We start from the raw sequence: 22,596 nt of genomic DNA, 5'->3' as shown, positions 1-22,596 counted from the left end.
TTACGTTGTATGACTTCTATTTATGTAGCTCTTGGGACTGAGTTAATTTTATAGGAAAAGAAAGGGTATATAATATGCTGCTTACCGAAAGGAATTGATTCAAAGCTAAAAAAAAGTCGGACAGTAAATTTTTGTTTTTAATTTAACATCATTTTTCTTGAAACTTTGGAAGTGAGGGAAATACATTAGGTGAGGGACAAACAGATACAAGTTCTCTCACCAATTTTGGATGACTAATGACCGACCTAATGCTGGCTGTTTGGCAAATGTTGTCTTTTCCTCGAAAATGAAATATTTTTTGCGATTTGACACAATGTTAGCAATTCACATTAAGCTTATAATGCCATTTCGAGGACTAAAAACAAAGAACAGTCTTTATTTCTGGTTAAATTCTTTAGAAATTTTTTTTCCAAAAGTAGGATTTTTTTTACAATCATAATAGAAATTCGGGAGACTTGGCAGCTATGATGTACAGTGATATATATATCTCGGCTAACAAAGATAATTCATTCTGGAATCATGTTTGTTAGCCAAAGCATGATGTCCCCATAGGTTTCTATGGGGAAATCATTTAATACATTCCAGGTACTGCCCAAAAAATAAGTTTCTGTTAAAACATCAGGAGCAATTAAAGGCGGAAAAGCTTCAAAATTTGATAAATGAGAACTTATAAGTAGATGAGATACTGAAGAAAGATCTTTGTATTTTATACAATATACACGAACAACACCAGCTTTAGTAGACTAAGGGTATGAAAATAACACACACTGATTTCCAATTCTGTCTATTGCCGCCATTGAAGATTGGTGCACAAAACCTGAATTCAAAATTTTTAACCAATCCATAACACTGCTGACTAACAGAATCAGAAACCAGTGTGCACTAACTTTAGTACCCTAAAGTTGGTGTTGGCACAACCCAGTCGAGTTCGTAGGTGTCCCCCATCCATTAATGCTTTGATGGGCTCATTTCAGTATCTGCTATCCTTCCCCAGGATCAAACCAGTGGACCCGGTAACCTTAACGGTGGTAGGCGAGCATCTTACCACTGCACCACTCAAGCTGTACCTACACACTGACATCATCATGTCCACCTTCCTCAAGACCTTCACGTCTCTCATGTCCGCCTATGAATCAGTACATGCTTTAAATTCATCTCAATGCCCCCTAAGGGCCTGCAGTAGAAAGGTTGGGAACCACTGGATTATCCTGTACTCTACATTTTTCTACGGAATTAGCAAAAACATGTACCAGTACATACTTGAACTAAATCCCAATTTATTATACATTTATTATGGTTCCAATTGAGATAGAAATAAAGTTATTCACAGTTCATATACACTTTTTCACTTCAAGATTTTCAAAACAATTAAAGAGCTTTGAGAAAAATTTTAAAACTTGATAAAACTATTAAAAAAAATCGTTAAAATATTTCCACATAAAAACAAAAAGAACAAAAAAAAACCATACATATACACTAAAGAAACAACTTGCTACGAAACTTTTATGTTTGCGAGTGTTCCGACATCCGCCATAAAACGAACTCTGTGCTTCACTTGCCCAAGAACAGTCATGTCGATATTGCTCTGATTGCCGGATATCGAAGTCAGTTGTTGAAAGACTGGACTTGACTCATATAGTTCTAGGTCATCTAGGACATAGTCTCTGATGACAAGTCTTGTTTTCCCACTGCGCATAAGTTGAAGTTTTCCAATGTATCCCTCAACTGCTTCAGTCCATGAAGGAATTTCATTTGCAGAAGACTGGAGAGGAAAATGGTAGTCATAAATTTGATTAGCGTCAATACGAAACACAGTTAACAGAACGTATAATATACTATAATTTCCCTGCATAATGCCTGTTTTTGTGGGTTTTTGCACTCTTCATACCCCAAACTCTTTCAGCAAGAGATTAAGGTGAATAAAATTAAATGGAATAAATAATTGATAACTTTCGTGCTATTTGGTTGAACTTGGTCTGAACATCTTTTTTGCATTTCGCTTACACGAATGACGACTATTTTCAACAAATAAGTCTCTTACAATGTCTGGCGAGATACAAAACTTGGACTGCTTGCCAGTACTGTGAATGAAACATCAAAAAAGAAAAAAATTCAACCATGTTGGCCTAATAGCCTGAAAGTTATGTATTGTTCTGGTAGCTACAAAAGCCTTGTTTGTAAAAGGAATATCTGTAAAACATTTCCGATTTCTCCCGAACCTATTTCCAAGATAAAGTTAAGAAAGATAAGCAAATATTTATGCCAAGCAGAAACGAAGATGATGCATGTGAATTTTCTTTCTGAAGTTAAGAAAGAAAATTCACATGCTTCTGCGGGGAATCAAACTACCAACATCTCGCAGTCTGGGCAAGTGCTCTACCATTAAGTTACAGAGGACACATTTTCTTCCCTTAGAAGTAGTGTTTCGCAAAGTGTGTGTCATAGCGAGCTGGAAATATTGATGTGTGTCTATTTATGATTGAACTTCAAGCACAAAACCTTCAAGTCTTGAAGGGTTTTTTTCTATGAATACAGAATATCTACTAACCAATGTTTCGTCAACCTGAGGCCCATTCCTTTGTAATCCTGAGATAATCCGGGGGGGGGGGGGGCACAAGTGAAAATTGAGTTGAAGGGGAGCCATGACAGGCTGCTAGGAGGCCACAAAGAGCTTTGAAAAATATTCAGATGTACAGAAATGAAGCTTCAAGCGAAATATGGTGGGAAAAAGTGTGACTACTTCCAAAATGATGCAGAACTATCCACGGAGCCAGGGTCGTCTTCACATCATCTAACTAGATACAGCCCATGACCTTGAGCGTGTAGGACCACCCCCATGATGATGAAATTTGATTTTTTTTTAAAAACAAGTATATACATTTAAACAAAGGTACTTCCAGGTTGTACACAGGCAGAGCCCTACCCCTCAATGCTGCTAAAATGGTCCTGCATAGAACCAGAACCATCTTAACACATGGACTCATCCAGGCATGGCCCTGTAAAGAAAAAGAAAAATGATAATAACAGTTCACATACCTGAATATTTGAACTTTCACTGGATGGTCCCGGCATTGCATTCCTTTGAGAATTATCATCCAGCTCGCGATTTTGCAGGGGACGCAGGATTGTATCGGGAAACTCAAAAAACATCAACTGATCTTCTATAACAGAAAAAAAGAAAATCAGAATTATAAAATAAACAAGGAATGATCTCATGCGGCACAAGAATTTCATATTGCCTATGTAGTGATAAGCAGGGCCAAAGTCAAATTCTGGCACAGGAATGGCTAGCTACGGCCCTGATGACAAGTACAATGAATAAGTGTAATGTTCCTAAAACATAAATTCATAAATATTGCATATCATTACCGAAAGTGCCACTTGAATTGAAGAAAAGATCTCCAACGCCCTCTGGGATATTTTCAACTTCTGTTTTGCAGCAGTGCTTGATGAATTCGTGATTCCACCCAGCTTTGCTTCCTGGAATTAACGAATAATATTATGTGCAATAGAATAGCACTAAACAGTAATTCGCATATGAAATTGATAAAAGCTAATATTTATAATTAGCACGGAAATTCTCGGCATATTTACCTTTATCAACCTTAACCTTCAAATCAGGGTCTATTTTCAAAGGAAGGCATACAGGCGGTTCATAGTCATCATCATTATCATCAGGATCATACTGTGGAGAGAGAGTTTCGTCTCAATTCCCTTGAATAAAACACAAAACTGATGGCCTTTCAATCAAATTATATATTTGAAGGACCAGACATACCCTGCTTCACATCTCAGAGATATTTGTAACGTTATTTCAATCCCCAGCACAAAGGTCTGGGTTTTACTTTATTTGTAGTAATTTTTACATTTGTATGTTTAAAAATGTGAATGAATATTTACCTTTTAGTTCTGTTTGTGGTTGCTTATAGCGATCACAGCTGATCATCTCGTAAAAGTTGACATTTTAGCATGTGTCAATTTTAAACTTTGAGTGTTCTGATTATGCAAACTTTCTTTGTTTGTTTGAATGGGATGCAAGTTTATTCTTTCAGAGATGGGGCAGTTATGTAAAGCAGTTACTCTGAAATTTTCTTTGTTTGAGATTGTTAAAAATGCCTTGTGATTAAATTTCTCTCTCACTTATTGTTGCTTGTTTGTCTTGACATGAAGGTTCAACATTAACATTTAGTGTCTCGGCACATGGTTAGTCACCGGCTGGTCTGGGGTATTTTAATGAATTAAACAATTTTTACTTAAACCAATGCATATGTTCATATCGAATCCATTGAGCTATGGTGGTTGGTAAGCCCATATGACTGTTGACATTCGTGATGATTCACTCCAGTTGACTGCATAAAATGAGGACTTGTTGCCAGAAAACGATTCAGTACCCAGTGAAAACCAACAACCATGTGACTTGCCCTTACGATGAGATCGGCTACTTCACTGAGACTTACTTCATGGTTGTCTTCCTTGTTTCGTTGAGACCTGCCTCTTCACAATGGTTATTTTTCCATGTGCCATGCTCCTTAGAGTCCTAGATCAACATCACCTGATGAACCTACGACTGCTGGAAAGCTCGAGAATTCTTCAAATTAATGGATGTGTACAATCACCAGACTGATAGAGAAGTCACAGGATGCAAAAAAACTTGTCCCAAAATTTACTGATGAAAGAATGCTACTTAATCAACAAGCCATACTATTTTCTCTGTAAATCTTGAGAATGAATTCTTAACGTGAGCGATTTGATGTGTGAATTATTTCATGAAAATCTGGTCAGCAATCACTTTAAGAAAAAGATTAGTTGGTAATTGTAAACTTAATGCAAATAAATTACCTTTGGTGAAAAATTGTATTATATGTTTTCTCGTTATTGTCTATCGATCAAGATACAAAAATAAGACGAGAATTGTACTGTGTGGTACATATTGAAAAGTTCCCAAAAGATGAGTGTATCCAGAAATTTCATTAAATAAATGACGAAAAGAAATCAAACACAACATATGGTCGCAAATATATTGAACAATAAAGGACCGGACACAACTAGCTCCCCATCGAAGTGCATGGTCACATATACAGCATCACATCCTTATATCGGTATAAATTATAAATCGTAAACCAATGCCGAATCGTCACAATAAAATATTCTATAAACTAATCAGCACTATTGATTGAATTCATGAGCATCACATTTTCACCATCATCAATCAGTTGTTCAGATGAAACATCATCCATCAACAGACCTTGCCATGCAGACTGATACCAACAATCAAACTGATATGTGTAAGCTGAACAATAGATGACTGTGATTAGCTGATTTACTCTGCGATTCAAAATTTTATATTTATTATTGACAATCATTCGATGGCCAGGTTCTTATGGGAGGAACTATTTGCTATCATCGTATAATCTTGTTTATAATTTTGATTGCCTATTGGCGTTTGTTGTTTCGATTTTAATCACCTGTAATATGATTTTAGATTGATGATTGTCTTTATATATATTTTATTTATTTATTCATTTATTTTTTGTTGCCTTCGTCTGAGGCGACAATGTTTTGTTGTTTATAATAAAACTTCCCAGATACACCCATCCTGCGGGAATGCTTCGATATCTCTATGAGATGGGAAGCGGGGTGTGTCCGGTCTTCAAAGGCCAAAGTCCTTGCCATCAACTATCTTCGATATTATCTGGATATTAACATATTGACACTCCTGAACAGAGATAGTGCATGATATTAAAGATGACGCAATAAAAATATACAGTCTAAGTTCGTTTTTGCCAACTTGAAAGGACTTGTGAACATTTATGTCGTAAAATCAAAAGTTCGTAAACGGAAAGGATGCTCAAAGAAATAGCATATTGTTTGGCACCAAAGAACTAGTTTGCAAGAATGTGTCAGTAAACTCAAGCTTCATATTTGAACATCTTCCGGCTCAGACTATTAAAATAATGGTCGCTCTCATGACACTTTCTTTTCTTTCAAACTGAGCACAACTCTGGCCTATTGTCACGGGCAATTTACTACCAAATGAGTTGTGTCAGAAGTGTGCATACTTAACTATCTGAGTGTATATATAGCATTGTGGCGGGTTTTTCAGTGTTGCCATCCATATTTCCAAAGTGAAGTGTAATGATTGAATATTTGTATTGTTGTAGACATGTTGCTCTCTGTGATGAGACTTTTTGCTTTGTTGACTTTACTAACTTACTAGTGTTTTTTTTTAAATTTTTTTGGCGCATAGCACACCGTCTTTGCATTTTATACACAATGTCATGTTCATCAGATGATCTGACCTCTATTCCACTTACAGTAGGGGCTTCGGATGAAAATTCAAATTCTCCTTTATTTGTAGAAGAATTCACTTCCATTTGAAATTCCTGAGGGGGGATATACAATGTGTGGTGCCCGACCCACTTCTCATAAAATTCTGCATGTTTTATCAAACATGACAAAACCAGCAGGTTAAAAGCATCGCTGAGCAACTTCTACTACCATTTATTGGTTTTTAGTTGTGTCTATAACTTCCTGAACATTTGTCCATCACATCAACACCTGATTTCTTCATTATATTTTTTTCACGATTCGAGGCACTATTACTTTGATTTTGTGAGCATATGGCTATCTTTTAACATATGGACCAATGGTTCTTGAATGTAACAGTACAACTGCTATTACAGCCCAGTAAAATGTATATACCAAACCATTGGATTGATAATCTTCTTTGAATCATCTTGAAAAACAAGTTTCAGGAACTTTTAACACATCATCATCACATAATTTATCTAGCATTCTGCACACATCAGCCGGAGCTGTTGTCACGATATAATTTTTGGAAATCTTTTCTTTATCCCAAGTTCAATAGTGGGTAACTAGCATATATATCTCAGTTTGACCAATTAGTCTACCATTCGAAACAGTGTGACAAGAAAAACAAAACACACAAAATATAAACAATTTAACCCAAAATGGCCCACTCTTCTTTTGTCTGTAATCTCATCTTACCCACAATTCGCTCCCTCTGCACGACAGATAAACGGTGGTTAAAACAAGACAATCAAAGCAGCCGAACACAAATCAAATACGGGCCACAAATCCAAGACTAGAAAAGTCTCCATCTTGCACATACTTACATCATATTCATTGTCGCCATCACTGGAAAGATATGGTTCAGTTCGCTCCTCTTTCTTCACTTTTAAGTCAGAATTGGACGCAGAGCTAGACGAGCGTGTCGATTTTGATATAACTGGCTTCACTATTGGTTTGGTATCATTCTCGAACTTAACACCTAATGAACAGAAAGCACAAGAATATACCAAACAACACTTCTCAGCGTTTATACTCATTTTTGTAAAAAAAAAATTCTGACATTTCCAGGTTTTTCAGTCACGTTTTCAAAATTCCAAGTAATGCTTTAATAGAAAATGTAATATAAATTAATTATAATATACATATAACTGATTGCATGCGTGTGTGTATGTTCTCTATACGAACCTACAAATTTAGATCAATCGATGCCAAATTTTGCTCTATACCAAATGGGCCCTGACTTGAATGCTTTAAAAGTTTGCCAGAGCAGAGCAAATGTCCGAAATTGGCGAAAAACTGTCAGGCAACAATGGTTTCTGGGCCTCAACAATCATTTTCGGATTGTTTATTTTGGTTCCCTAGCAAATGCATTTCAGACTTACATAGCTGCCACCTTTGGAGAATGAGAATTCGTGAGGTTTTTATGCAGATCCGAATTCCGTACAAAAATAAATGTAAAAGGAATATTTTAAAAAATTTAAGAGATTTTTTATTAGTGAAAGGGGAATTTTAGGGATATTTTCCCATTCCGAAAACCATGACTTCATTGCAAGCCATCGCTAATCATGGTAAACCAGTGGGCTCAAGTTCTCGCGTTAATTAAATTACTTCTCAAAAATCTCACAAACCAAAAAATCTCCGTCGGGCCCGAAACAGGACATATGGATAAAGCTGATACATGCAATCGTGCCAATTTTGAATTTTGAAAGATCAGATTGACACTTGATGATTAGCAAATTTTGTGTTTTCACCCCAAAAACTGATTTTTTTTGTGATTTGACGAAATGGTGAAAATTTACACAACGCTTATGAAGCAGCAGTTTTTTTTCGGGTAAATTCTTGGGCAATAATTTTTCCCTAAATATAGGGATTTTTTGCAATCATGGGCGAAATTTGGGAGCTATGCGTGTATATGCTTTTACAATTGTTTGTCACTCCTTTAGTAATGCCAGTACTATGTATGATAGTTTATGCCTTTATAATAGTTTGTCAATTTTTTCAATCCTCCCAGTAATTGAAGAAAACGCGGGCAGTGCTGGGTATTATAGCTAATTGATTATAGAATTATTTATATTAATTATAAAATTATTTATATTGATTATTATCATCATATCATAATCATAGATTTATTATTACATTTTTTTATACACGCATTTATGCATTGCAAATACACCTGATGGAAAAATGGAACGCAAGAAAGGAATGCAAGATTTCCCTTTTCTGTAATATCACTGTCTGGTAACATTACCTTAAAAAATTTTCCAACATCCTTGAATTATTATAGGATAAGTGATCTTTTTTTTTTTACTCACTCGTTTTTGGTGAAGCTTTGATTCCTTGTCCGAATACAGCACCAGGCAACTGAACATATTCTTTACGGGCTCTACCACGCTGATGTGCCTTGGAATTTGGTGACGATTTTGGCTGTGATGACAATGATCTGCTTGTCCCTGCAGTTTTATCAGTGGAATTTTCTGTTCTGAAAAAAAAAGAAGAAACAATTAGTCGTCACTAAATATCTTCTTTGTATAGTGAGCACCAATCACTTTGCATGTCCAGCAAGAATCACTGTGTAACGTTATTTGATACCCCCAGAATGTAGTGTTATTCCAATCTCAGTGGAATGTAGCATTACGGCAATATCCGTGCAGGGGTACGGTCAGGGCCACAACTAGGGGGGTGCAGGCGGGTCTGGTGCACCGGGCGCCGGACTGGAGGGGGCGCAAATTTCACTCTTTAACCTCTCCTTCAACATTACGGGGGCACCAAAATGCGTGCTGCCCCGGCTGACCAAGCAACTAGTTGCGGCCTTGGGTCTGGTTTTGGGTGTCAAAATGCATGTTCAGTTTTGTTCTATTCACGATCTGTCATGTAATTGGCAATTGTGGCCAATTAGTCTCATTATGTTGAATTAATAAACAAGCATGTTTTATCTTTTGTCCTTCAAGAGAATGGCAGTGGACTTCCGTTGGAAAATAATAGAACCTTCGTATGTTCATTTTGTCATAGTCTTCAGCTCATGCTGGGTGAACCTCGCCAGTTCATCCAGTGTGTTGCCAATTTTGTGTTTTACAATTGAAATATTTCTTTTAATCATGCATGTTTATGTAAATTTGGAAATATGATTAATGGCGTACTAGTTTTTTTTTTTCATTTGCGATGGAGTGAACATGCTTTTCTTTTATTCCATGGAAGAAACCATTTGTAATCATATAATACTGATTGAGTACAGGATAAAATTCCCATTCAAATCGCATATCTCTATATACGTTGGTTATGTGATTGTATTTTACTACCAGTTGTTTTTAACTCGGCTAATTATTTTAATAAGGGGCCGTTCAAGTATTACATAAGCAATTTTTTAGCCATTTTTGATTCCCCCCCCCTTGTCAGCAAAATTTTGTCATCAGCTCTGCCACTCTGAATCCAACTTATATTTTCATAAAGGGTGGTTGATGACATAAGCATTATCCAAACCCCCCCCCCCCCTCTTGTCATCAAAAGTCAGCAAATCGGAAACCGCTTCCCCCATCGATGATGACGTAATACTTGAACAGTTCCTAACGTAATATATTTTAACGTAAGTAATTTAATTATGCAACATAATAATGTAAATAATATAGCCAGTGATTGCTGCCTGATGTTTTGCAGGTCAGGACCTCCATTTTATGTTAATTAATTATTTCTCTTTGATTGTTTGTAGCTGCCGCTCAGACATCATTACAGATGACGTTTGGGATTGTGGTCTGTATCCGATCCTGGTGATGGTGTATTGACACCTCCTTCCTCTTATACCACTGACCAGCATAATCAATGCGGTGCTGAGATGTATAACTGCTTCCCTGCTTTGGGTGGTTTAAAAACTACAGAGAACTTTAAGATGATCGGACACGTGGATTTCCTTTTGACTTGCTGATATGTGTTTCTGTTGTCATTGGGGCCATCCGAATATATCGTCAGCAAATATTTAGCTATTTTTGACCCTCCCCATCTTGTCAGCAAAACTCCTACCCCCCCCCCCCCCTTGTAAGTAAAATTTTGTCAGCTCTGCTCCCTACATCCTAACGGATGTGAATCCAACTCCCTAATCATTCGATAGGGATACAGGATAATATTGGATTTTTTTATTTTATTTTTTTTGGCGCAAGGACCATCTAGGTCAAGCTGCGCCAGATAATATTGGTGGGATCAGAGACGTATGTAGGGGGGGTATATAAGGGGACTCGTGCCACCCCGCAGATCAAAAATTTATTTGTTTAATGGAAAAAATATTTTCAATAAAATTAAAATTTTGAACGAAAATACCTTTACATGTTATTACCGTCAAATCCCATTATAACGGGGATTAGAAAAGTGTTCAAAAAAATTAGATTTTTTTGCTATAACGGTATTCATTAAAATGAGATTCGACTGTATAATCAAAATTTCTGTTAATATCAATTCTATTTGAAGGGTAAGATCTCGGAATTTTTGTTTAAGAAATTAATTGCAACCCACCCTCTAAGCCATGTATGGTAAACCCTTGGCCTGCACACCAAATGTGGCCCTGAGGTTATCTGATGTGACCTGCCCCCTCAAACCTAATTTTGTGAAAACGAACTAAGTGGAACATTTACAGATTGCTTAAATGACCCGTGGCACAATTCCTAAACATTTAAGCGGCTTGTGGCGCATTTTTAAGATCGTTCAAGTAGGCCCATAGCACATTCCCAGATCACTTAAGTAACTCGCGATACAGTTCTAGAGCACGATCCGTGGCACATTTAGAGTTCCCATGCGTGGCATGTGGCACAGTTTAGAGCACTTGAGTGGCCCCCCAGTGCAGTTCTACATCACTCAAGTTACCCACTGCACATTCTCAGATTACTTAAAAGACCCGTGACATAATCACGGATCACTAATATGACGGTAGTATCATACATCATGTGGATCATGGACCTGTGCAGCACAAGTGGCCCAAGACACATTTCCAGATCACGTGGATCCGCTAAGTATTTAGAGATTACTAAAGTGGCTCTGTAGAGGATTTATCAATAAGTAGAATGTTAGTTCAGGTGCCTACAAACTAGCAAAAGGTTTTACTCGTTTTTGACGCACCGACTTAAGAATATTTCATATTTTTATGAAGGTTTGTTGATGACGTAAACATCATCCAAACTCCCTCCCCCTCCTTTGGCATCAAAAGTCAACAAATCGGAAACCCTTCCTTCCCCATATATGTTAACGTAATAATAAATTACCTCATTCGTGTTCCTGTCCGACATTCAACCTGCTGCTTATGATGATTACCCTGTAAGCTGACCTTTGTTTCTTTCAAACCGAGCACAACTCAGGTCTATCACCATCTATGGGCGATTTACTACCTAGTAAGTTGTGCTGGAAGTGTAACCGTGTGTGTGTACCTGACAGTCTTTTTTTTTTGAGTGTGTATGTAGTGTTGTGTTTGATTTTTTCAGTGCTGCCATCTATATTTCAGTGAGATTGAGTGAAAATTCTCTGAATTTAGTGATGTGTTATGATTGAATGACATTCGTACTGTTTGTAGGTCTGTTGCTCTCTGTGGCAAGACTTTTTAAAGGGGAGATCATTTGCGCCTTGAAGTTGGGAACCACAGAAAACCAGCTTCAGCCGACCTGAGCTGATCTGAAACGATGAATTGATATCATGTTAAAAGTCCATTAACATATAGAAAAACAGAAAAGTCTTTGAATACGGTATGGGCATTACAGACTTGAATATTTTTGTCGTGTGTTCATGTCGATTATGACCAGATTTAACTGTGGAAAATGTTTTGAAGTAATTTGAAGCCGAGGCGTACACATAACACAAATTTATTAAACATTTTAGCACAAATTACCAAGACACAAATATAAGACAACTAAGAATCAGACAAACTGAACGTGAACATGCTTCTCTGTGTGAGTCAGCGAGTGATACAGTATATATGAAAGATCTTCGTCAGGAGTTGGGGGGAGGAGAGTTTAGTTTTAGTTCCAGTCTCAAAGTCAAACCAAAACCAAAGATGTTCTTCGTTTTTGCGGTAAACAGTGTCCGCCTCAGTACCCCCCTTCCAGTGACTAACGACACAGTCTGACAACATTATTGAATCTGACAGGATAGCGAACCTGTCTTCCGGAACGCGTGAAGCGGTCTGGTGGTTTCGGAAGCACATTAATTTTGGGACTCACTGTATTCGAAATTGTAGTTGTAGCATCCTCATTCACTGTGAATGCAGGTTTGATTCGATCGATACATACATTTGTTGGTTTTCCATCTATCAGAACTTTAAAGTTCTTTTCTTTTCTGCTGATCACCGGAAACGGTCCGGAGTAGGGTGCTTGAAGCGATGTTCTCAACCTGTCATGTCGGATAAATACATGAGAACAGGTGTTTAATGCTTTATGTACGAACACATTATTTTTGTTATGAGAGCTTGTTGGCTTCGGTTTTAATGCTCTCATGTGTTGCCTGAGGTTTTCGATGAACATGGACGGATCTTGAATTTTGTCACTCGAATCGTAAAAATCGCCAGGAAGACGCAAGGAAGCACCGTAGACAAGCTCAGCTGGTGTTGCACCTATATCTTCTTTCAGTGCTGAACGAAAACCGAGAAGAATGGTTGGAAGGACTTCTGTCCACTTGGTGGTGTGGTGAGCCATAATTGCAGCTTTTAATGGACGGTGAAAATTTTCGATCAGCCCATTTGCTTTTGGGTTGTACGGTGATGTTCGCCACTTTTCCACACCTAGAAGAGCAGCAAGCTGAGACATTAGTCTTGACTCGAACTGTCTGCCTTGATCAGTTGTTATGCGGTCTGGTGTGCCGAATCGGGCAATCCACTCAGAGTAGATTGTCTTTGCGACTGTTTCAGCGGTAATATCTGAAATCGCATATGCTTCCGGCCAACGTGTTACGCGGTCAATTAAAGTTAAACAATACGTTTTCCCGTTTGATTCCGGCAAGGGTCCCACAAGATCGCAATGAATATGTTGGAATCGTGCAGTTGGCAGTGAAAATTTTCCTAATTCTGATTTCGTGTGTTTGTGAATTTTAGAACGTTGGCAATCAATGCATTGGCGTGCCCACTCACGAACATCTTTATTCATAGACTGCCAAACGAAACGGTTACGTATAAGGTCAACAGTACTTCTAATACCTGGATGAGAAAGGCAATGTAAGTTTAGGAAAACTTGTTTGCGAAATTTAGCAGTGACATAAGGTCTTACTTTTCCAGTTGAAAGATCGCAATATATTTGAGAATTTGAATTGGGCAATTGAATTAATTTCAATTGCAACCCAGTATTAGTGTCTGAAATGAGTTGTTTCAGTTGTTCGTTTGATTTTTGATCATTACTGAGTTCATCATAATTAAGAGGCTGGGGGACAATAACCTCACTTATGCGCGATAGTGCATCGGCAGCTTCATTTCGCTCACCTTTTAGATACTCGATATCAGTAGTGAATTCTGATATGTAAGAAATCCACCGTGTTTGCTTATTCGAGTAAGTGTCCGTTGCCTTACGAAAAACGTATGTTAATGGACGGTGATCTGTAACAATTTTACAGTTTCTAGCCTCTAGCATGTGTTTAAAAAATTTAACAGACTCGTATATAGCTAATAGTTCACGGTCAAAACTTGAATATTTCATTTGTGTAGGTGTAAGACGTCTTGAAAAGAATCCCAGGGGTTTATATTCTAAATTCTGCATTACACTTAAGGTAGCTCCAATTGAAATTTCGCTAGCATCACAATGAAGTATTAACTTATCTTCATTTTCTGGAAACACTAGCGAAGTAGCGTTTAGCAAAGCTTCTTTTGATTTTTCGAATGAATCTAACAAATTTTTAGACCATGTAATGCGAGATTGATCATTTTTCTTTTTAGACCCTTTTAATAGGTCAGTTAATGGTGCTAGTACTTCAGCAGCATGTGAAATGAATTTCCTATAGAAATTTAGTAACCCCAAGTATTTTCTGAGTTGCACCAGATTTTCTGGACGTGGATAGTTCATTATAGCTTTTACCTTGTCGTCCAAAGGTCGAACACCACCTGCTGATATTTCGTGACCCAGAAAGGAAATTTGTTGTTGACCAAAAACACATTTGGAAGCATTTATGTTTAGTCCGTACCTACTAAACCTTTCCAAAACAAGTTCTACGTGCTTAATGTGATCATTTTCGTTTTCAGAAAAAATTAAGACATCGTCTAAATAACTGACAGTAAAATCGAGACCTTTCAGTACCTCATTCATAAATCTTTGAAATGTCATTGGTGCACATTTCAGACCAAATGGGAGATATAAAAATTCAAAACTACCAATGGGAGTAGTAACGGCAGTTTTTGGTACATCGGATTCATTTATCGGAATATGATAGTATGCCCTTACTATATCAATTTTGGAAAATATTTTCTTTCCGTGCAGAACATTAGTTATGTCATGTATATGAGGTAATGGGTACCTATCTGGGACAGTTATAGCATTCAAGCGACGATAATCACCACAAATTCGGTACGTTCCATTTGATTTCGGAACTACATGAATTGGAGAAGCCCAAGGTGACTTTGATGGGCGACAAATTCCATTATCAATCAAATATTCAAATTCTTGTTTAACTGCTTGTAATATTTTTGGATGCAGCCTTCTAGGTTTACAGAAAATTGGACTTCCGTTTGTTTCAATAAAATGCTGAGTGTTATGTTTTGGAGGACGGGAAAACTGCGGTATTGGATTTGCCAAAATTGGAAATTGTTCAAAAATTTTATGATATGGTGATTCACCAACAATCAATTTCACTGTGGGTACTGCAGCATTGGACAGTACACCTTTTGTTTGCATGTTAGTGATAGAGTCAATTAATGCTCTATTTTTTAAATCCAACACGAGTCCGAAATGTGTTAAAAAATCAGCACCAATAATAGCAGTATTGACTTTTGCAATGAGGAAAGTCCAACGAAAATTTCGACGAAGCCCTAAATTTAGCTCTAAATGTTTTTTTCCGTATGTTGGAATTTTCGTGTTGTTGGCTGCATAGAGAAAATGTGAAGAACTGTCCTTCACATTGGGTGACACAGGAATGCAAGAGATGTCACTACCCGAATCGATTAAAAAATTACAATTTGTCGCTTTATCATATACGTAAAGTCTACATTTAGTAGGACCTGCTGCTGCACCGGAAAAAGTATGCTGTAACGATGCAGCAGCGTGCTTTAGTTTTTTGATTTGTATGTGCACGGCTGGTAACACTTTGTTGCTTTCTCACCAAATTTATTATGATAGAAACATAGTGTTTGTGTAGTATTGAAGTTACGATTTCTAAAATTACGGCTGTTGCTTCGGTAGCGAGAATGAGTACGCCCTCTTGAATAATTTTCATTTTTAATTTTCGTTGACAAATCTGCAATTTGAATTTTTAATTGCGATATTTCACTACGCAATTGTGCAATATCAGATTTCACAGAATCTGATGAAGGGCCTGACTGTGAAGAAAGCGCAGAAATACTCGGTATTGGTTGTATTTCGGAAATTTTATCGGCTAGTGTGGCCAACTCAGTTAAATCTGCAGTTGACACTGATAAAATGGCCTGAGAGTTCAAAGGTAACCTTTCCATCCAAATAGTTTTTAGAAAATCTTCAGTTACTGAATTTCCTGCCAGCTCTTTCATTTGTCTCAGTAGAGAGGATGGTTTCTTATCCCCAAGAGTCAATTCAGACAACAGTTTGCGGATTTGTATCGATTTAGAATCTGTAAACTCAGCGATAAGCCTTTTTTTAAGTGCTTCGTATTTGTTTTCGGCTGGTGGATTAAGCACCAAGTCTGAAACCGAATGAAGCGAGTCGGCATCTACAGCTGCTAAAACAGTGTTATATTTCGTTATATCGGAAGTTATTTGTGCTACTGCGAAATTAGCTTCCACTTGCACGAACCATGAAGCAATATTATTTATCCACATTGGAGGTAATTTACAAGATACCCTTGCGACCACCGTGGGATCCGTACCGTCATCCATCTCGTAATAACAATAACGAAATAGATGGGGGAAAACGAAGATAAAATTCCAACTATAAAATTATTTTATGCAAACAATATTAGAATTTTACAGGAAAAAAAAATATATAAAGGCCGGAAGATTAGCGAAAACAGTAGCTCACCGTGAGAAGATCCCATCATGCCAATGGAAACAGAGGGAAAATAATCCAGAGCTTGGAAATACGACCAAAAAGTTTATTCAGAAGGTTCTGTTCATTTGAGAGTCACCACTGAAGCCGAGGCGTACACATAACACAAATTTATTAAACATTTTAGCACAAATTACCAAGACACAAATATAAGACAACTAAGAATCAGACAAACTGAACGTGAACATGCTTCTCTGTGTGAGTCAGCGAGTGATACAGTATATATGAAAGATCTTCGTCAGGAGTTGGGGGGAGGAGAGTTTAGTTTTAGTTCCAGTCTCAAAGTCAAACCAAAACCAAAGATGTTCTTCGTTTTTGCGGTAAACAGTGTCCGCCTCATAATTGATTAACAGTGTGAACAGTTTTAACTTTGCGAATGTGAATCAATGTTATATTGTGAAAAATTTACTTACGTCTATTCTTTTTGCCTTATGTCAACTTGGGGGTAAACAAAAAGAATCTGGGAGTGTAAGTTACCTTACAGCTGTTGCATATGTCAATAAAAAGCCGCTCACATTCATTGGTTTCAGCAGATTGTGAAATTGCCAAACAAACTGCCGGGACATGAACGTTCAGACGAGGGAGCAACTACCAAGAAGGTAAGACTATTTCAGGTCGAACTTGGGCTTGACAAATTCTGGATGGTCACTGTGACAAGAAAATTGGTATTGAAACCTAAAACTTTCTATAAGTGAATTGCAAAGAATGACACTAAAGTTTCCTGACTTCATGACAGTCATGCCTTTCAACATACGTAGGGGCCAGTAAGTCTCACAAAAATGTTCGACCCTTATTAGAGTGCAGGCAACCTCATTGATTTGAAAATCTGTCATGGGCTACTTAATTAAGTAATATGTAAGTGTGCCATAGGCCAGTTTAGTGATCTGGAATAGTGCCGTAGGTCACTCGTAGTCTTTTAATGTGTCTCAGGCCACTTACTGAGAATATACTTCGTTCATCTGTGGGTATGCAGGTAACAACTTAAGTGGTATGGGACTGTGGCGCATGTCCTCAAGCGATCTGAAAAAGTGGTGCAGGCTCCTTTAGTGATCTATAAATATGCCATGGGCCACTCCAGTGATATTAAAATATGTCATGATCCACTCAGGTGATGCAGAACTGCTACACCGGTCACTTGAGAGATCTGGAAATGTGTGTCACTTAGTTCATTTTTACAAAATCATGTTTGAGGTCGCAGGTCACATTAGATGACTCCAACAGCTATGTTTGGTTCACAGATGCTAGATTAGTGAGAGTCGGCCCAGCATCCTTAGTCCTCCCCAGCACGGCCCAACCCACACAAGTAAAAGGCTTATATCCCGGAATGGGCCAGGCCTTGTATAGGCCAACAGATTAGTGAAGAGTCCAATGTTCATAGGGTAAATAAGTTTTATTTGAAAATAAAAAAGCTACTCACGCGGCAGACTTTTTGTCTCTCCGAATGGGAATATTCGGCACAAACGTTCTTTTTGGGGTACCAACGAGCGTCAAATCTCTAGGAGTCCTGATGGAAGGCAACCTATGAAATGCAAAAAAAAACATTATCAATATAAACTTGAAGAATATCAAAACTAAAACAATTTGGTGTTACGGAACACTGCACACACTCAGATTAATAATCAATTTCATGGCACTCCCCTCTAGTCTTTTTGGTAACGGCAAAATCTGGGTCTAATCTATACACGAAAAAATTCACTTATGATAGAATGTAACGAGGTGAGCTCAATTATTTGTTGCGAGGAGGTCAGGAACCAACCCACAATTACTTAAAGGACAGATGTGCCAACTTTTGGAGTCCAGAAATCTAGAGATTCTCAAAGGGGTGGGGGAGGGTGTCCCCACGGCCGCCATACTCCATAATTAAAGAAAAGTGCCGCCCCCCAGGTAAGTCCTGAATACTTCCCTGAGCAGAATATAGCAATGCAAAAAATTTTCAGCTCAGTTTTTATGATACCTGGAATGTCCCCAGTTTTACTTTCAATACAACCACATCTGTCAAGTTTTTTACGCATGAGGTTGGCGTGTGGCAGCAACAGTGAAGAGCTCCCATAGATCATAGCAGCTACCATAACCTACAGCAATCGCAGTCACTAACATTAAGCAGAATCCAGACCAGCTGCACGATGCCAAGCCAAACCAAATAAAAGATGGTTCAGAAACATGGCTGAGGATGCAGTGTGGGTGATTCTTACAAAACTAATGAAACTGGGGTGAGAAAAATCTACATATATGTTGAATTTAGTGAGGAATTCGCATAAGCCGGCAAACTGATTTTTCAACACATTCCATATAAAAAAATGAAAAAGACAAACAAAAATGAGTTAGGCTGATGCCAGGCAAGCGTGATTATTACAGCAAGCTGAAGAGGACAGAACGCACAACCAGTTGTCAGTGTAGCGCTGTTTTTCAATGGAGAGAATCCATTTTGTAATAGAGAGAAACCACTCATCCATCAAGAGTTGGGCGATTTTGCGCCATCTACACTCATTCAACAGCTCTAGTAGTAACTCCATCCCACAAAGCGTACTTCAAAAATGCAGTTAACGTTAACATTACCTTGCAGTTAACGCTTATAATACTTCTGCTAAAGTCAAGAGAAAATCTAATTTTCACCTAAAACAGGGAGGAATTTTTAAAAATTCTGGAGGGTGGGAAGAAGGGCAAAAAATATGGAGTTTCTCGCCTAAATCTGGAGAGTTGGCAGGTCTGAAAGTATATGACACAGCTAGAGATGTAAAATTCTCGACATTAATCTTTAGGAGAAAAACTCTGGAAGGACTATTATTATAAATTACTGGGGAATATTCTCTTATTGAAAATAATAAGAATTAGTCTCAAGTTATTGGTAATAGTCCTTAAGTTGAGAATATTCTCCTCGATGAAAATATTCTCCAGTTATACAAGTCCTTCCATAGAGTATTCTCAAGAATATATGTAATAACATGTATTACAATAAATCTCTATGAATAACTCGAGAATAAGTCTCATTATTTTCCATAAGAATATTCTCTAGTAATTTACAATAGTAGTCCTTCGAGAGAATATTCTCTGTCCCCGTCAAGAAGACATGAATATTGAAGTTTGTAGCGCACAATATTAAAGTTTAAAAACAAGAAAATGAAACCGCTATGGCTGAATTGCACAACTCCCAAAGAAATATGAGCGGTACAGAATATAAGTGTATGTACATTGAAGAAAACAACAGTTCTGTATCTTCTTAGAATGAAGGTGATTGCACAGGGCGATTCAGAAAAGATGGGAAAAAAATATAAGAGTCGGTAGTACACACAAAAACAAACAATTTTCATCAAAAAATGCATGGTCTAAAATGAAATGGAAACATGTTACAGGGTGCGCCATTATCCTGTACGTTACAATGGTTGCTCGCTTGAATAACTTCACAGGGCTGGCATCAATGCCTTTTATTCACTGTGACACAGATTTGCATATGGTTTCCTCTTCTTCTCCAGGTTACGTTTGTATGAATAGTGTTCTTTTTCTCCTGATAAATTTCAACAGGAATAGCATTTGCAGAGGGGTCATTTCTAAACATGCTAGCGCACTTGCGTTTCATGTTGGACCATGCATTCTTTGATGACAATTGTTTGTATTGGTATGTATTATCACTTCTTAAAGTTTTTCCCATCTTTTCTGAAAACCAACTTCAGCCGACCTACCACTGCGGCGACAGTGGAATTCGAACCTGTGATCTCGCGATGCGAGTCTGTCACTATGACCACTTGACCACTACCACAGTGAGCATAGACTGTTATTTATAACCTTGATCCCTTATTTGGTCTGAGAATGTTATTATTTTTGTGATTAAGTGGTTATCATCATTTTTTTTGTTTTTAACCACCATAGTGTCATCCCCTTTCTCGGTGATATGTTAGCGATTTTTTTTCTAATGCAAGAAAAATGTCCAAAAAGCATGACTCCGTTTCACTATTGGCAACTTCTCGTCATGCTTTCAAACGTTTTTCTCGCCAATGATACAAAAATTCGCCAACTTACGATAAATGTCACAAGTTTGGCAATCTTTCTAAAAAAAAGTTTCAATCCTGAACATTTCACACATGATGAAACTATCAGAAATAAAATATAAGGACCCGCTAATACTCCTGTTGGTCAGGGAAAGGGGGACCCGCTAATACTCCTGTTGGTCAGGGAAAGGGGGGACCCACTAATACTCCTGTTGGTCGGGGAAAGGGGGACCCGCTAATACTCATGTTGGTCGGGGAAAGGGGGATCCGCTAATACTCCTGTTGGTCGGGGAAAGGGGGACCCACTTATACGTCTGTTGGTCAGGGAAAGGGGGACCCGCTTATACTCCTGTTGGTCAGGGAAAGGGGGATCCGCTAAACGATGTGGAGGGAATGTCTTCAGCAAATATTTAAATAAAAAAGCAATTCGGAATTGAAGCCAGGTTTTCCTAGGAGCAGGTTTCCTGTGTCGCGCGGAACGTGATTTGCTCAGCGCGACACGCCGTCTACTCACCAATAAGAAAAGCAACATGACTGTTTTCCTACAGAGCACAATACGCCTCACAACAGCGGTTTACGTCGGGCGTGATTGGCCGACTGCTGAAGGAGTCAAATGCGTCCTGTGCCGCGCGTTTTGCCGATGTTCTCTTCACGCGTGTGTGTTTTCTTTCCCTTCCCTTCAAACCGGAGCATGCAGACGACAGAGTAGTTTATACCAAGGCCATATACTATAACATAGCTGCCTTGATCTGATGCGTCACGCTAGGAAATCACAAACGCGTAGCGTAATTATGTGACACGTTTCTGCCGGCGCGAAATGGTCTAATTCGGTTCACGCGGCGCAAGAAACCTATTCCTAGGAAAACCCGGCTTTAAATGATGGAGTGCCCACATACGTACCTGGCATTACGTCCCATCGGAAGTCCCCGCATACTGATCGCTCCCCTTGGAAGTTTGTTGACATCGACGGACTTGTTCTGGGCATCTGATGCTTGGTTTTGATCGTCGCTCATCGTCAGAACCCGTCTTTCTAAACGCTAATAAAACATACACAAACCCACACGCTGAAATCCTAAACAAACAAGGAGGCAAGATACCGACGGCTTTGACAAAGATATTGTTCAGTACAATAACTATTATACAGGGCTTTCGGCAAACACTTCTGATGGAGCAAACGCAAACATGGAATTTAATGCTGACATCTATTATTTAAAAAAAGAACTAAAAGCTGTTAAGTTTTCAGAAACTAGAACTACTTTAAGACTATATAGATGACAGAAAATTAAGGATAGATATTTTGTTTTTTCCTCTTGCTCTTGCTTTCTTTCAAATCGAGCACAACTCAGGTCTATCACCATCTATATGGTAGATTTACTACTGAGTTGTGTCGGAAGCAGTGATGGTAACCTCGTCAAGCAAAATTTCCCTCGAAAATTTCCCTTTTGACTAAATTTTTCCAACGCATTCCGAAATTTGTGCTGCCATCTATCGGTGGAAATATATAGGCAATTATTTTACACTAGAAGAGCATTATTTTGCATTTATATATTTTTTTCAACAAAAATTCTTTTGTTTGATGACCTCTCAAAATTTCCCACAAACACCGAGAAATTTCCCATATGGACCAATTTTGGCCAATTTTTCCCACGAGTTACCATCACTGGCCGGAAGTGTAACTGAGTGTGTACTTAACAGTCTGAGTGCATATGAAGTGTTGTGTTTGAGTTTTCAATGCTGCCATCTACATTTCAGAAGTGAAGTGAGTGATGTGTTATGATTGAATTACATTTGTAGGTCTGTTGCTCTCTGCGGTGAAACTTTTTAAAGGGGAGATCGACTCGCATTCGCTCCTTGAAGTTGGGAATCACAGAAAACCAACTTCAGCCGACCACCAGTATGGCGACGGTGGGGTTCGAGCCCGGGTCCTCGCGATGCGAGTCCGTCACTATGACCACCATAGCGGCTTCCTCTTGGTCAAAGCCCCAGCTTCCAGTATGTCAACAAACATGGCGGTCTCGCTTGTTAGATTTGCAGCCAGGTAGACGGACTGATCCCAGAAGGAAAAAAATGGTACAAGAGTGACTAATTGCATTGGCGTACGCAAGGGAAATTGAGCCGGGCCA

At 38.2% G+C, this 22,596-nt stretch overlaps 1 protein-coding gene across 1 annotated transcript; it reads right to left on the bottom strand.

Annotated features, from left to right (window-relative positions):
• Positions 1-124: 124 nt before the first annotated feature.
• On the bottom strand, positions 125-21,583 carry LOC149078014 (uncharacterized). Its single transcript, XM_089241571.1, has 8 exons — positions 21,374-21,583; positions 17,908-18,009; positions 8,625-8,791; positions 7,137-7,291; positions 3,595-3,685; positions 3,370-3,480; positions 3,037-3,161; positions 125-1,762 (listed from the first exon to the last, which is right to left on the bottom strand). The coding sequence occupies exons 1-8, from the start codon at positions 21,484-21,486 to the stop codon at positions 1,493-1,495; spliced, it is 1,134 nt and encodes a 377-aa protein (XP_089097697.1). The 5' UTR covers positions 21,487-21,583; the 3' UTR covers positions 125-1,492.
• Between the last annotated feature and the right edge of the window lie 1,013 nt (positions 21,584-22,596).

This window comes from Pholcus phalangioides, unplaced genomic scaffold (assembly GCF_987345545.1).
Source record: "Pholcus phalangioides strain wild (caught in Gottingen) unplaced genomic scaffold, Ppha-v1.0 ptg000014l_1, whole genome shotgun sequence".
Taxonomy (NCBI): domain Eukaryota; kingdom Metazoa; phylum Arthropoda; class Arachnida; order Araneae; family Pholcidae; genus Pholcus; species Pholcus phalangioides.
This window is presented reverse-complemented; position numbering and strand designations above follow the sequence as displayed.

Bases quoted from the DNA above. Each gene is read 5' to 3' on its own strand.
- LOC149078014 (XM_089241571.1), bottom strand. From the start codon at position 21,486: ATGAGCGACGATCAAAACCAAGCATCAGATGCCCAGAACAAGTCCGTC. The intron at 8,792-17,907 runs GTGAGTAGCTTT...TTTTTTTTTCAG, and splicing joins AGAGACAAAAAGTCTGCCGC to AACAGAAAATTCCACTGATA. The intron at 3,162-3,369 runs GTAATGATATGC...TTTCTGTTATAG, and splicing joins CAATTCAAGTGGCACTTTCG to AAGATCAGTTGATGTTTTTT.